Raw genomic sequence first — 16681 nt, forward strand, 5'->3', positions numbered from 1 at the left:
CCAAAACACTCTTACCCATATTTTTGAAATATTTTCACAAATTGAAATATTAAAAAATATATAATTTTAAAATACCAACTTGTTTAAATTTTATTGAAGTTTTTTTTTTCTGTTTCTACAGTTCAAGTTGAAACTTGAGACAAAATTGAACCAAGTGCCCTATGCTTTCTCTTATATTTTAAAGCAGCAAATAATCTTGAAATGCTAAAATCTCCCATGGGAGGAAAATTCTATTTTTGAACAGCTTTACTTCTGTGCATTTAAAATCTCAGCTACTACCCTGGAACTCTGGAGGGGGAGGGCTTGTACTGAACATGGATTAATTCAGTAAAGGCTGTATTATTCTGGCTGTACAAGGTGGTTGGTAAAGGCTGCAGGACCTTCCTTTCACTTTGCATTATGATGGAGGAACCACACTTTCAAGGCTGCCACCAGATGTAGAACTGGTTGCCAGTCTCACTCAGAAACCTGTGCAGGATCCCTGCAAACCAGCACATTGCTCCACTGATTATTTTCCTCATTCTAGCAGTTTGGACTCCCAGATGACAAACTTTACAGTCTGATCTGAATTCTGTGACTTAAAAGCAATTGTTCTGAAAATCTCTCCCAGAATGCGCAAAATGATAAAAATGAAAGAGGCATTCTGCATTTTAATTCCCATGTTACTGCAAAGATTTGTCTATGTACATATCCTTTGGAACAGCAAAAGTTTTGTATGCAACAGTATTTTTGTGTTTGAGTCAGCATTTGGATTATGAAGGGCCATCTCATCTTCTGTAAGGATAGTGCTGTTATATCAATATTCCTAATAAAAGAGAATCTGAAGAATAGTTCCTCAACTTTTCAGTGGCCAGCGTAAATTAGGATACCTCTTAAATACCCAGACCCTTTGATAATCAAAAGCACTGCTGTTACATTTCCCCTCTCCCAGCATCCTAATAATCTTCCTCCTTGTATCTCCAGCAGTAGAAGCTGGAGCCCAGAGGTGGCCACAGACTGATGGAGAAATAAAGAGTGACCTAGAAGAGGTTTTTGTTGCTCATCTTGTACTCTGTTGATCCTTTCACACTCCCCAAAGATCTGAGACATTTTATAATTATGACCATAATGCAGTGCCATCAGGGATTCAAGAAGTAGATTCCTACTGAACATCTAGAGGAGCAATAAATATATATATTAAAAGCTACAAAACAAAATCAACTCTTAAAGCCACAGTTATAAGGCCCTGACACGCCAACTAATTGGAAAACTTAATGAACACACTGGCCTGGTGAAAGACAATTAGAAAATCCTTAATCAAACACTGCATGTTTAACAAATCAGGTAATGTATCAAAAGCAAAAACTACTTGCCTAAATCCTTTTGCTCTCTTAATCCTAATCCTGAAACCATGGAGTACATGGTAGATAGTGATTGTAATTGTGTTAAATTTGGAGAAGTACAGCTGCAAAACATTGGCTTCATCAGAGTAAACTGACAACAGGCCTACCTTTTGTCTTGTTTATCTTTTATTTCCTTTTCCCTCCCCCATTCTCTCCTTCCTTCTCTTTGTTTGGGAGCGGAAGCTCTGTATACTTCGCTGTCTCCCAGAGTGCCACTTCTTACGGGAGCCCTCTGTGGTTATTGCTTGGATGCAAGTCACAGCATTTTGTGTGTCCTTTCCCCATTGTCTGAGCATGATTTATATATGCTGCGTCTTTGTGACATTGGTTCAGTTTTGTCCAGTCTAATTAACTTCTCAGTAATTTTTTCTCACAGTTTCCATTTATGACACCTTAATGTTCTTTCTGTCTTAAACAGCACCTAAAGATAAGATTTTTTTCTCCATGTTTGCAACATGGGTATTACTCCCTGTAGCAAAGCCTAACGACATACATCGTGTTCTGCCCATACAGAGCAGCTGCCTACTAAAGGTAATAGGTAAAATGTTAGAGTTTGCATTGACTTTTCTTTGTTCCATAATCTTGCTAAAAATGTAAGAATATACTTCATATATTTGCATTCATGTATAGGGTTCATTTCATAAGTCTTCACATTATTTTTACCTGGCACTTTGTTCCACCACCTTTCATTGGGTTGAAGAAGAAGGGAGAAGAAACTATTGGGCTCTGTGAATCAAACTATCCACCTTCTGTAGATCAGATTAACTGTTCAAAAGTGTGATTTTACTCACAGTCATCCTACAGCTTGCATAACTTAACAACACACATAAAGAATCTCAGTAACTCAAGTGTTTCAGAATGCAGAAATGCTTAGCTTGCACAGTATTAAATGGCTCATTAATTTACATGAAAGCAACAACCTAAAAGCTAATTCTAAACACAAAGAACAGTAGTAGCTGGGTTTGGTTTGAATATGTTCAAATAGGCTTTGATCTATGTCTGCCTTAGACTGCCTTAGACTGATTACCCAGAGAGCTAATATGCCATGCAAAACTCCAAGTCCAGCTCAGCACTGACACAGCCTCTCAGAATTTCAACCAGAAAGCAGAGTAGGGAATAATGGGCAGCTTGTGACCTTGGAGGATTTATATCCTAGCTTGTGAACCAGGATTTCCTTTCCTTATTGGAAGTGTGTCGAGATCTAGGAAAGATTGAAACCCAGGACTGATATCTTTCTGAGACCGCATTGCCATTTAAATTATTGTTCTTTCTTAAAAATGAAAACTCATCTCTTGAGATGCTTTAGCTAATGAACAGCATGGATTTTAACATGCATGATTGTATATAGTATACCCATAGAGAAACACCACAGAAAGCAAAACAATGTTTTTTAAAAGCTTTTGCAGACATCTAGATGGGATGTATGACTGGTCTCATGAGGACAAGAGCTCACTGTGGGTGGGCACAATCCTTTTTATACGATGAAAAATATGGCACAAGGAGGCAGGAACTCTGTCCCAAGAGTAGACCAACAAAAACAAAACAAAACAAAACAAACAAACAAAAAAAAAACCACCCACAAAAAACCCCACAAAAAAAAACCCCAAAAACCCCAATACCCAAGCACTTCTCTGTACATTTTCTCTCCATTGTTATAAAAAACATGCAATGCTTTTCTGTGTTTTTCCCATAAAAAGTGCTCTATATATTTCTGTATACATATTCTGTCAATAAACACAAGCATAAAGTTGAGCTGGCAAAGCTGTCTTCTGCAGGAGCAATGAACACCTGTGTGATTTGTTCTGTCTTGAAAACACTCTATCTTGCTGTCAAAAAAAGAAAACTACCAGTCCAAAATAAATCTCTTACCAGTTTGTTTAATGTTGCCGTTTACTACAGCCCTGCTTCAGATGCTGAGGCCAATTTCAAAACACAGAGAGACCAATAAGCAGGAAAGACTCATGTTTGTTAAAATGGGAAATCAGTTCTGGATTGGGCCTCTAGAGGAAAGATAACACTGCAAAGAAAAGTTGAATCTTCTCATCTTCCTCATTCAGTCAGAAGTTGAACTTTATGATCTTGGATGTTTTTTTCCAATCTTAATGATTCTATGATTTCTGAAAGATACACTTTATTTTGCACTGTGTTTATTCCTCAGTGTGGTACAATTTCAAGGTTCCCTAAAATGTTGCTATTAATTAATTTTAATTAATGCTGCCAAAAATATGTAACTTTAAAGTTCAATATAACCTCATGGAAAATGTGGGAAAGCATTTCCAACAAGGAAATGTGCAACATCAGAATGCATAATGCAAAAGCTTTTAGCAAGTTGGGAAATAGTCATCTTCCTATTCAGATAAAAAAGCTAAGACAAAAAGGAAGTCTGTTCTCCAAGAAATTCTCTGTGAATTTGAGTCTTGAGTCTGTGCTCCTATACCACATCTTCAGGGTAAGAACTGTGATTTACTGTGTTTGCAAATACACCTCACTGAAAAAATGCACCCAGTGGTGGGTGTGTCAGGGTGTCTCAGGGGTGGGCACAAGGCTGAAAGGCCTTTCCTGTAGGGCTGAGTGAGCACAGAGCTTTTGAGCTTCATGCCTGACGCCTGCTGGGGCTGGCTATGGCACCTGAGGGAGTCCAGCCCACTAATTCACCCTGCCCAGCAGTGGCCACAGAACTGATGTGACTTGGTGACAGGCAGCTTACACCTGCAGTCAGCTCTGGGCTGTTGAGCTTGAGTGACCACAAACTTGCCTCTAGTTGTCCTGCTATAGATGAGGTGCTCTTCTCCAGGCACTTTGTGAAAGCTGTGGGGGTTCAGAGCCCTCAAGGCACAACCAAATGCTCACTCCTGTGATTGCACTGAGGGCTGGGCTCTAATCATACCTGATCTTGCTAACACTGTTTCACGTCATTACCTGGCAGGACAGATGAACATCAGCTCACTGCTGCAATGGCTGTGGGTGATCTGTCACCCTTTGGCCTTTCAGCTGCTTCTGAATCTCTCTTCTCCTCTGGTGTCCTGGTCCTGAGTGTTTCAGGCATAGGAGGATATAAATATGTTGCTGTTAATGTCAGTGAAAGCACTGCATACTATTCTGGGAATATCTGCTTGTTTATTAGACAGGGTTAGTATTCACAAAAGGACAATGTGTCACTGAGCATAAGCCAGTCTTTACGTGTTAGACGACCTGAAAGAAATACACACCTTAAGGTTTATTGGATGCTTATTTGAAGAAAAGTTCCTAATAGGTACTGCCATTTTCAGGTACTAGAAGAGTTACTACCGGGATCCACTGTAGCAATTTGTCCATTCCTGAATTGAGCAGACAAAGTATGCAAAATAAATTGAGAATCTACTACCAATATAAGCAGGAATGGCATTGCTGGACAATGATAACACAAATCATTTAATTCTCACCTGATTATTCAGCACTTTTGCACACCTGCCATTGCACATGTAAACTTCATGGAACCAAGCATCACAAACCCATTAAAACACAACGCTGTGTAACAGGGTACTTCTACATCAGAGGTTGGAGAATTAGCCTATAAGCTTTTCGCTTTTTCCTTATCACTCAAGAAGGAGCTATTCAAGCTTTTCTACATAGGGCAGGTCAATGTGTTTCTATCTGGAGGCAATCCCATTGCTATTTCAGTCTCAACAGCCCCTTGAGTGGAGTCTGCAAATACTGCAAAATGGTTGTTTTTCTTATGATGAGAATAAAACAGGAACAAGATAAATCATGTCCTCCTGCAAAGTGGTTGGAACACATCAGACATGTATTTATTGTGTTTTCTTTGCCAAAAAAAGCTGAAGCTGAGGTTCTTGTTTATTTTCCATTTGTTTTTCCCTTTTTATGTTCCTACTTTGTGTGGGACATGTTCCACTCGATGGGTATTGTTTTCAGCTATTTCTTGGGGTTTCTTTCTTAAGGCAGCCACAGGCGTTCCAAGCTGTGGGCACCAGGGGGAAAAAAAAAAAGAGAAAAAATAATAAAAAAAAAGAGGTACATCCTTGAAAGAAATCCCAAGAAATCTAAAGAAATCCTCAGCAACATTCAGAAATAATTGCTGTGTGGAAATGGCTTAATTTCAGAAAGTTCCTAACTGAAACTGTGGCTCAAGGAAGTATTCATAATGGCAGTTGAAAATCTTTCTGTCAAATCTTTCTTTCCTTCAAAATTATATAGGCTGGAGATTGTTTGAAGTTAGATTTAGTTTCTATCCAACCTGGGAATAAATAAAACAAACATGATAGAGACAGGCACCCCATTTTCCATTCCAATTCTGTGGAAATAAACCAAGGTGGGAGGAGCAAAGAAGGAAGGAATCTCTGAAAACAGCTTTGCTTCCCATCTTATCTCTGATTCCAGCCATCCAATACAACTCAGAGCTGCATCCTCCTGCAGCCTGTGCAACTACTCACTTTCAGCAGTTTCCAACAACCAGTTTTCAAAGGCATTTAGGTAGCTAAAGGTGAACCAATAATTTACTGGAATTTCCCAAAGTACTAAGCTGACTAAGCCTCTGAATTCTATTGACCAGACTTTGCACTTTGAAGCTGTTTAGGGCTTCCTAGAAAACCAGTTGGTTAGTTTTATTTAGTACCTGAATGCTGTTTCAGAACACTAGCTGACATCTGAGGAACAGAATTTAAATTCCCCCAACAGCAGAAATCGAAAAAAAAAATCTCTAGAGAGAGTATTAGTATTAGAGTATTAATGTATATTAGATATACAGAGATATGTTGCAATATAGAGAAACAGGAAATAATTGGTATGCATTCACCACATATTTTTTATAAATGTAAACAATACTCCCATGCAGTATGTTTTCCATTTAATTGTTTAATTGGCCCCCAAAGCTAACAGGCAAGTTAGTAGCCATAGGTATGGCGCAACTTTTCACCTGGAGAACTTTTAAGAATTTCAGATCTTGTTGCAGCATTTTGACTTTGCTTATTGGACACTTACTTTCCCCTTTGGGAGTTCTGTGCTGCTATCACAATAAGTCCCTCTCAACCTGCAAATAAGAGTCTTCAATTATTATGGGCATGGATAGACTAGAGGTAGGACCAATCTAGTGTTCACCTCATACCAGGTCTGTATGCTTCATAGTTCAATCCACATTCTGACCTTTGAAGATCAATAGCCTATCCTTTGTGGAGTGTTCTGCTCAATCACAGGCTGAGAAAGCCACTACAACCCTCACTGCCAAGTACTACTGAGCTCAAGGACTGTCTGTCTCTCCTTGTGCCCCTCAGACACTGTCCCACTCAGCAGAGGTACCTTCAGCATCCTTAACCAAGAAAACAGAGGGTAATGAAAGGTGTTCTCACTTCTGTCCAACAAATCAAAAGAGAACTAGTTTAAGGGCAAGTGAGAAAGGGACAGCTTTAAAAAATTATCATAAAATACATTTCAGTTGATTAGTGATAGAAGTATGTTCCTGGAATTGTCTGCTCACATCCTGGCTTTTATACGACTGAAAAATGCTGAACTCAGGTATTTTATTATATAGAATATATACATCTAAATTAAAATAGGCATATTAATTAAACATCTTCCAGTGAGAAAAAAAGTAATTCCCCAACTGATCTTGTAGAATATGAGAAGCCTATTCAGAAGTTTAATTAACAAGCCAACACTGACAAAAAATATTTGAAGAACATTACAGAGTACTTAATAATACTACCAACTGTGTTACTTTTATCTCTGGTGGAATTTTAAATATCTGTTAGATTCAACTTGTGCTGGTCTACCCTATCCTTGTAAAACAGATGCAGATAAGTATGAGACTGAGGAACTCCCTAGCAAAAACCTGTCAAAACCAAAACTAACATGCTTAAATCTTATGAACCTCAGCGGCATTTTTGCTGGGAAAGGTTCCTGACAACAGATGATAATCAAGCTGCACAGGCTGCAGAACAAAAAATCTTTGGGACATTAACCACTGAAGAGCAGCTGAAAGCTCAAGCTTTTTGCATCCCAGCCTTCATATTCTTCTCCAGTGGGATGCAGTAGGGAAAGCAGCTCCTTGGTATAATTTAGTAACCAGAGCACAAATGATACAGGAAAAGGAGGGAGGACACTGAGCAGGTGAATTCCTGCTGGGTGCAAGCTGCCACACAAGTCAATACACCCCCAATCACACACGAAAACATGAGGGGCGTGAATATATTGAGTTCTGATGGCATAACAGGCCTCCCAGAGCCTCCCTGCCTGTGGCAGTTCTGCAGACTTGCAAAGCCAGCCACATGGTCCTACAGGACACAAACTGCTAAACTTCTCTCAAATGTCAGTCTCAAAGCACTGACAGCCTTAATTGCTCAGAGACAGCTGCTGGCAAGGACAGTGAAGATGTTACACACAGCTGAAAAACAACATGGTTCATCACATTGTATCTGCAATAAATACTGTCTTAACCAATGCTTACTGTGGGCATCTGTATTCCTGATCATTTTCTCCCAAAATTCATCTTCACTTGAGTTCACGCTCAAGGCTAACTGCATTTTTACACAAACATTCTTCTGAATAATGATGCAACTTGCTTGGTGATGAATACAAGAAAATTAGAAGTAGGGTTTAGGAAGTAATTCTGGCTACGAAGTTATTTATTTCTAACTTGCTCATACTTTAGTATTTCTCAGATTTAGAATTTCTCAATTTATCCCTGGCATGTGTATTTCTCATTTAGCCAGAACTTTCACTAACACAAAGAAATAAATCCAAGGCCAAATCCTACTCCCATGCATAGGCCCATGATAGGGATGTTTTCAGAATGAATTATCCTTTTTTTTTCCCATTCGGTTTAAGTATTACCCATGCAGGTTTCTGTATATAAAATTAACATCCATTGAACCTAGTTTGCAGAGTCTGAAAAGCATAACTTAACCTAACTTAACTTATATTAGAATATAAATTACTATTTGTCATTTACATGTTACAGATTTAGATAGGTATTCTGGTGACAAAGCACTATATGTATTTCTGATACAGATGTATTATCAAATGACAAACTGAAATGTAGCAATGCCTCGCAGACTACACTACAGTAAAAGCACTACACTAGATTTTTTGACCCTGACTAATAACTGAATTGCAGAAAATGCTTGAACATGTGTTTAATTTCACTTATCTTTCATAAAGTGTGCTCTTTGACTGAAGCCCATAGCTGGGCTGGATGTAGGCAGTATACTTCAGTGGTCTCCTGAGGAAGAACAGTGTTACCTGAAGTTTACCTGATGAATTTAAACAATTTAAAGCCTTTAATTAAGGCTTCACCTTCATTTTGACACTGGACACTTCCTTGAGAGTTCATGTTTCATACTGTCTTGATTCATAATATATACTTGAAATGCATACTTTGGATCTTCTTTGCTCAGATATCCTTATAACATCTGCTATTTACCCTGAAGTATGTTTCATGTACTGTTATTTCCAGGTGGTAGAACACTTGTGCTATCCACGAAACAGAGATCAGAGTTAAAGCTGTTTTTTCTTGCAGTTTCATTTCCAGCATTTGGACTTCAGTGCAAATATTTTACTGAATAATCTGGGTCACAGAACAACATTCTGTGTGATGAAATGCAAATATTTTGCAGAGCAGGATATCTTCCCTTTTTGATTAGATGTAAATGGACTTCAAGGACAGATCAAGAGTGCAACAAAAGTTATACATCATGGGGAAAGAAGTGATTCTGTGGGTTCACCTCAACACTAAATGAGGACATTAATACGCTTTTCTTTTAAATTCTGAAATCTTAATGAGGTAAAAGCCCACGCTTTTCAACTTGAAGCCTTCTGCCTTTGGAAGCATTTCTTGCATTTGGTTGGAAAACAAAAAAATGCAGGTTTATTGAGTCTCAGAATGAGCAGCAGGAGTAAAAATATCTAATTTCTCTAAAATGCATTTATTTCCTATTGCATTTAATTAATTGGGCAAAGGAAATAGATGACCACATTCTTGGTCAGAATGCTATGGTCTGAGAGAAAAATCTCTTGCCCAGTTAAAAAAAAAAAGGTCAAATGCAACTAATGGAAATACACCACTGATATATACAGCTGCCAATTCTGACATACCTGTGACTTGATGAACAACTGTAAAGACACATATTTTAAATGGTGACTGCAATCAGGGATTAAAATATGCAGTCAAACTACAAAAGTATTTAGTCAAAATGATAAAATATAACTTCCTATATCTTTATATCCTTATTCAGCCAATAAAATACCTCCAGAGTAAAACAAACAGTAGGATCAGGACAAGAAGTAAATATAATTTTTATATCCCTCCTTGTAATCTCAACCTCATCCATGTTTGGTTTTCAGCATATAAAGTTTTTTCAGTTTTCAGCACCTGATGAGTACAAAGTGAGTGCCCTGTTAAACCCCACAATCACAACTACCAATGAATGCCAGGAATTGCAAGTTCAGATTGGACAGAGAGGTTTTTCTTCCCAATCGTTAGTCTGGATTTCACTAAGATTCATCAGTTTTGCTCCTCTGAATTCTGGCTGTGAGGTCATAGTGTCTTTTATAGGAAAATGAGCTGCTTATAAATTTTCAGTGCTGCAGACTTTGGGAGTTGATGGAAAATCCTCAGCCCCAGGGTTCAGCTGGTTAAGAAAACACTACACAGCCCTTTTTTGTAGTCACTCAATTACAAAAGTCTTTCCAAAGAGATGGAAATGCTCACAGAGTTTGTCTTGGGCAATCCTTCTGTGCACAGGGACCAACTCAATTTAATTAATATTTTACCTTATAATGTTAGGCAAAAATTACCCCCATTCCTCAGGACTGTAGGAAACTGTAGGTTGACAGAGTCTGGAATAAAGTCAAATGGAGACCACCTGCTGCAGGCAGTCTGCATTTTGCACATTGTTACTTTCTAAAGTACACTACCTGTGCAAGATGAGCAGCGCCCAGAAACAGAAAAATATGCTGCTCTGGGTGAGGGGCCTGTCAGATCCCAGCAGCACAGAGATTCTCCTGGTGAATTCTGGGTTTCCCAGCAGCTTCTGTTTCACTGGAGTCTCATATCCCTGTCTGGCAGTGAGAGCTTGCACACCCAACAAAGAAACACATGCTGGGGCCAGGCTCTGCCGTGGGACTCCTGGGACAAGGATGCTTGAAAAATACAGACCAGGTGTTCACAGCTTCTCCTTTTGCTGCACCTACCCTGGAAATACAGACAACTACTTCTTTTCTCATATTGAATGACTCACTGTTATTGATCCAAGGGTTGGGAAGAAGGTTGTCAACACGCTCCAAAATTAAGAGAAGCCAGACTGCCTTGTAAGGTGTGAGTGGTCAGAGCTGTGAAAAACAACAAGGTGTTGAACTACAAGGAGCTGCACCCTTCTGCAAACAGCCTGATAGAGGAACTGCAACTCAGTGGCCCTAGTGTCTGGCTGCACCTCTCTGTTCTCTGTGGTGGCCATGACAGGGCTGTGTCCACACAGTGGCAGGGAAGGGCCAGCTCTGGACACTCATGTGTTTCTGCCCTGTTCAAATGCTCCCAAATAATCAAAGCTGAATATAAAAATAATGTAATGAATAAAACAAAAAGGAACATAATAAACAAAATAACAAAAAATCCAGATTTTTTTCTGTTTCCTCAGGCTTCTGGGGTCTGCCTCATATTCTGAACCTTTTCTTTGGGTTTTTTTTCATTCTAAAATAAAATCTGACATCATCACCAGAATCCAAGACCTATGGCTTTAAACACAGAAGTCCGGTACTGTAGGAGTCATGATAAAATTATAACTGTCCTATTTCTTTTCTCCCTCAAAAGCCATTAAAGAAAGTGGTGGTCTGAAGCAGAGCACTGCTGCAACTTTACTGACTAATAGGAGCACACAAAATCTGGTTATGCACATGTTAAAAAGAAATATATAGTTAAAGAATAAGGAAAGTCAGAAAAATATTGAGGTCACCCTTAACTAAATGATGTAACAAACACTAAAATGCAAATAAAAATCCCTAAGTATAAATTGAAAAGTTCAGTGTTCAGAAGGGGATAAAAGAGGGGTGCTCTCAGAATTTCTGCCTTTAAAATTAGTACTGCACATGCAATTAGCAATTTACTCTGGAACAGGAACTATGGGCTAAATTATTTTTTTCAGATCAGCAAAATAAATAAATATTAATTTAGAAAAATTATTTCTGCCAACTTGTAATCAGCTTCAGACTTTCTGTAATGGGAGCCAAGTGGAAGTAAAATAACTATTATCTAAACTGCATATTCAGGCTCCTACACTTGAAAGAACAGAACCTGAAAATGCAGAAATATAGATAAAATATTAAGACTATCTCAAGAACATACCCAAATTTTCCATATGAAAATCACAATCAAGACCATATTATCTGAAACGCAATGGCTATTTATAAGGCCAGTCACTGAAAACATCTTGCCACTAAACCATCCACTGACAAATCAATAAGCCTGCCCAGTACAGCACGCTCTTTTCCAACACTGAAATCAATGAAATTGACAAAATTGAGTGAGTTGCAAGTACAGATTTAGCTGGGAAGTGCAAACTGATGTCAGTACAGCTATTTCTCCACTGTAGGGGGCCTGAAACCTCTTCATTAAAGGGAAAAGCTGTAACCTTCCTTTTAGTAGCACCCAAACAACCACAGAGACTTTGTGGGGCAGGGGTGGAAGGCTCAGAAAACAATTTGATTCTCAAAATCCCAAAACCACCTGCAAGAAATTTCTTATCCAAGTTCTGCCCTAAGAATCTCAGCCTGGGCACTTCCACTGACGTTTTGTGACCTCTCCTGAGGTTTGGCTTTTCACATTTCTACCAACACAGCCATGCTGTTTACAGACTGCATTTTCCACCATTAATCACGGAAATCTAGCAGTCATGATACATTCCAAGTGCTAGGCTGCAAGTCAAGTGATGAAGAAAGTCCACAGTTGTTCCTTGAGAAAATGGATTTGTTTCTTCCATACTCTTTCAACTGGTCTGGTAGGCTTGTCTGATAACTTCAGGAACTACAGTTTATGTGCAGACAGGTAGAGGACTAATTTTTGAAATACCATGTTATTAATGAAAATCTCAAATAGTTTAGGGTCTGTGACAGCTCATAAGATCAGTGAAGCTAACCACGTAGAAAAGGTTAGGCTCAATGCCCCCAAAATATTTCCTTGTGCGTCTGATTTCAGAGGAACAAAAATCTCGCAAGATTTGCCATCCATGCAAGGTTTATGGACTTGGTGATGTTACTCCCCTACAAAATTGTGCTTCAATTTTCAACAGCAACAACTGAACCGTATTGGTAATTCCCAGGCAAGAGGCTTTCAGGTAGACACTAACACAGCACCTGGTTTATAATGCCTTAACCACAAAGAGCACTGCAGCAGGCCCAGGCTTCTGGCTCTTTCTCACCCATCTAAAATCAGAATTTTCACTGTCTGACAAGAACTGACAAATGAGACATACCTTCTGCATTCGTACAAAAAAGAACCAAGAAGTCTGGTAGGTGTCTGAAACATGGTCTGTGCACCCCAGACTGTATCATTCCAAGGTGAAAATATTCAAGATGTTGGAGTGGCAGATGAGCCTGCCAGGCAGCAGCAACCAACAGAACATGGCATGGAAAGGAAAAGCCAGGAGCTCTGGCATAGCATGTGAGACAGACATATGCTGAACGAGCTGATGAGAAATACTGGTAGTTAAGCGGTAATTATCAGCCAATCCCAATTGGAAGACGTAATCTTCTACTGTGTTGTCAGTTAAAGGTAAAGACAAATGCTGTGCTGAAATGACAGAAATGCAGTCCTCTAAAGTGATGACTGGAACCTGACCACTGAAGCTGATGGGTCTTTGGTCTCCACTAGTTTGCTTTTTCCACCCTGAAGGCTATACCTTAAGAGGAGAAAAGTGCTGTAATTTTTAGCCTGAGACAGACTCTTTTGAAGTCATCACTCTTTGGATTTAGTTATTCAGTAGTGAAAGGACCAAATTACAAGATAGAGTGATGGAATTTCAAATGACACTGATTGTAATCAACTTTTAAATTTTCTTTTAAACACATGCAATTCTAATTCTTTGCAATGAAGCTTGATATACTGTATTCAGAAATGGTTTTCTGCAGATAAGTCAAAGTATGGCCTAATTAGGTAATAAAAAAGAAACTCCACGTGCTACTAACAGCAAAAATATTCCTTCATTTCTGTGAAAACTGCAATACAATCTGTGTACAGATGCACCTAGCTTGATGTCTCACCTCCTTACACAGACCAACAAATGCTAAATACAGAAGGACCTTTTCCATCATGACTATCAGTGATTGTTTGGCTTAATGGTGGTAAACGATGGAACTCAGATCAAATAGGAAATAAACATAACTGTTAACTATCTTGCTGGATACCAAAACCAGTTGACATCTGAAGCTGGCATTATTCCGTACAGGAACAAAAAAGGTACAAAAGCTACTTAGAGGTTTATAAATACCAGATATACGCATCAGGAGGAGGTTGGTGGGTTAAGAAAGGACAAGCACAGCTCCATAACAATAAACAACTGAGAAAGAAGGAAAGCGTGCATATGCGAAAATATATCTGGGAAGCCCATTTTTGTCCAAGACAATTTCAATTACACCTTTTTAGTGATAGATGCTCAGAGTGGTAGAAGAAATCTGCCTTGGTTTATACACTGCCATAATTTACCCGATTCTCTCTGCTAAAGCAAAACAACTACCACCAACACTACGCCCCCACCCTCCACAACACAAAGACTGGGACCACAGTGGCAATGTGTCAGAATGCAGAGCACCAGCCCCTCAAACCTCCCCAGAGCACCACAGCAAAGTCCTGAAGCATATCCAGCAAGTATATATACACCAGCTCAACTTCATGTACCGTGATTAATTTCTGAGATACCATGTGGGTTTCATTGCAGCCCACAATACCAAATACAGACTCACGTATTTTTAGGATCAGGACCTACTTAACACAAGTCAGCCGTGATTTAATATGTCTGTACTTAATGTGCAGTTTTCTAAATGTGAGAGAATTCTGTATTTTAGTGCAGTTTTTGTTTTTCCCCAGAACAGCATATATGTTGTTTCAACATTAATGCTGAAGTTAAAAACTCTGCAGTTACTGATGCTTATTTAAAGAATTAAAAAGTTGTCTAGTGCAGCTGGGAACAGAGGTACAGTCTTTCTGACTGTACCTCATCTTTAAAAGCATAGACTATTATATAACAATAGGAAGCACTACTGGGGATGTTTCTCATTTATGATTCTTTAGCAGCTTCTGTTTTTCACAAGAATTAATGTTCTAATCAGAAGGCATCTGTATAACATTTTTCTCTTGCTGATCAAGTATCACCAATTCAGTGGTTTCCTGTGATCACACTGCATATTCTGGGTCAGAATATTCAGATTGTGATTATCTGCTGGTAGAAGAGGTAATACAGCATTTCAAGCCACAAAATAGCTTCACACAAAAAAGCTGTAGTAATAGTGAACATCAGGGATATACAATAAAAAGGCAGAAAAAGACCTTTTTTTCAGGACCATCCTTCTGGACTGTGCTTAGTGCAACAATCTGGATCTAAATAAGCATTAATATTCACAAGATAAGTGGGTAGTTCAGCATCAGTCTTTGTTTGCAGTGTTAGGAGTTATGCATTTGTGTCATGCATGCATGTGGTCATGCACAGGTCAAAAAGAATTTCTGTTACAGCATTTAAGCTCTGCAAAGTTGGAAGCAAAGGATTCCAAACTTGACAGTAAGCCTCTACACTACAGTTTGTGCTAGAAAGTGGTATCTTTCAGGGTAGGATACAGACAGGATTTAGTGTCCCTTAGTTGCAAGACCAGTGCTCGCTAATCTCTAGATTGACTCTAGGGAATCTCTAGAGTGACTTCCCAGAGAAACAGTTGAGACTTCCAGTGACACTTCAGAACAACTTTCTCTGAAACACTTAGAGAACTCAGTGTCCTGATGAAAAATAGTAAAGAGTGCAGTTTCTATTTACCACAATTTCCTTTTGGTATTTTTTCAGTTATGTACACTAATGCTAATCACTGGTTCAAAGCCCGGCATTTCACATGCTCAATTCTGAAACTATTACTAGGTTTGAAAAGTAGCATCTGAAGTAAATGATACTCTTTTTTAACTCTTCATAGTTCAATATGTTTAGCTCTTCATATTTTTTCACATTCCACTTGCTACTAACTGAACGTGAAAGAATTTGTATGTGACATGTATTGTCCCTCATGTAACCGTCTCTTCTGCTCTACTTTTAAACATTCAAAACAATTTCTGTCTGTGGAGGATGAATTGTACAAAGAAATTACAAGTATTGAAGTTTTAACCCTTATAATTTTTACAACTTTACAAATACTCAGATTTGAAATTTGAAATTTGAGAACTCAGATTAGATTATGTTAATATGATTTGATGATATGATCTGGTGATGTTGATATGATCAATTTATAAATAGTGCGTATGTAACAATACTCTTTTTTTGCTGATCCAAGATTTGTTTTCTCCCAATAATACATTCAGTGCACAGCACTGGCCAAAGACCACTGAAATCAATGGAAAGGCTACCAATGATTTTGTTGAAATATGGATCAGGCTTTGAGCATAACACTGCTCACTTCATTGCCTTGTCACAAGGGCTGAATTTGGCTTAGACAGAGGTAAAGCAGTTCATCCCATATACCATTAGTAAATAGCACACATTTTAACCTCACTATTCCACTCCCAGGAATTTAGAGTATTTTGTTATGGTAGTGCTGTTAAGGAGCCACAACACTTGCACAGGTAAAATGAATGACTGAAACACATACAGCTTGTACTTACAGGTGTCTGGCTTGAGTTGACTGTTGGTAATTCCAAAATACTGTGGATTTTCAATGACAGGAATCTTCGTCATCCCAATGATGACTGCATCAGGACCACCCTCAGAAGAAGATGGAGTGTTACTGCCATTTGAAATGTGGTGGAGGGGACTGGCTGAATCGTCGTCATTGCTGATGACTGAAGAAGGACCTAGAGTTAGAAAAAAATATTTTCTTGTAACCCAGTGTATGGTACTCTTCCCTCAGATGAGCAATTTTTATTTTTTTTTTTTTTTTAAATTCTGACCAGTTGTCCTCCATTCCTCTAGTCAACAATTCTCTTTGTGTGTCTTGTTGACCTTACCTGAAAAATTTTGTATCTCTGGGTGCAGATGGAGAACAGTGGGTTTTTTCCCATTAGGAAATGGAATCAAAACAAGTTTTTGAACTGGTACATCATCTAGAGTAAATGTCAGGAACCAGCA

The 16681-nt window shown here is 38.6% G+C and overlaps 1 protein-coding gene across 4 annotated transcripts in view; it reads right to left on the reverse strand.

Annotated features, from left to right (window-relative positions):
- NTRK2 (neurotrophic receptor tyrosine kinase 2) overlaps positions 1-16681 on the reverse strand; it is a 194116-nt gene that overhangs the window by 66133 nt on the left and 111302 nt on the right. For all 4 annotated transcript variants that reach the window (XM_058827381.1, XM_058827387.1, XM_058827382.1 and 1 more), the window contains one exon: positions 16219-16407. In XM_058827381.1, coding sequence (XP_058683364.1) covers positions 16219-16407 — 189 coding nt within the window. The remainder of the gene's footprint in view (positions 1-16218; positions 16408-16681) is intronic.

The sequence above is a fragment of the Poecile atricapillus genome, chromosome Z (assembly GCF_030490865.1).
Source record: "Poecile atricapillus isolate bPoeAtr1 chromosome Z, bPoeAtr1.hap1, whole genome shotgun sequence".
Taxonomy (NCBI): Eukaryota; Metazoa; Chordata; class Aves; order Passeriformes; family Paridae; genus Poecile; species Poecile atricapillus.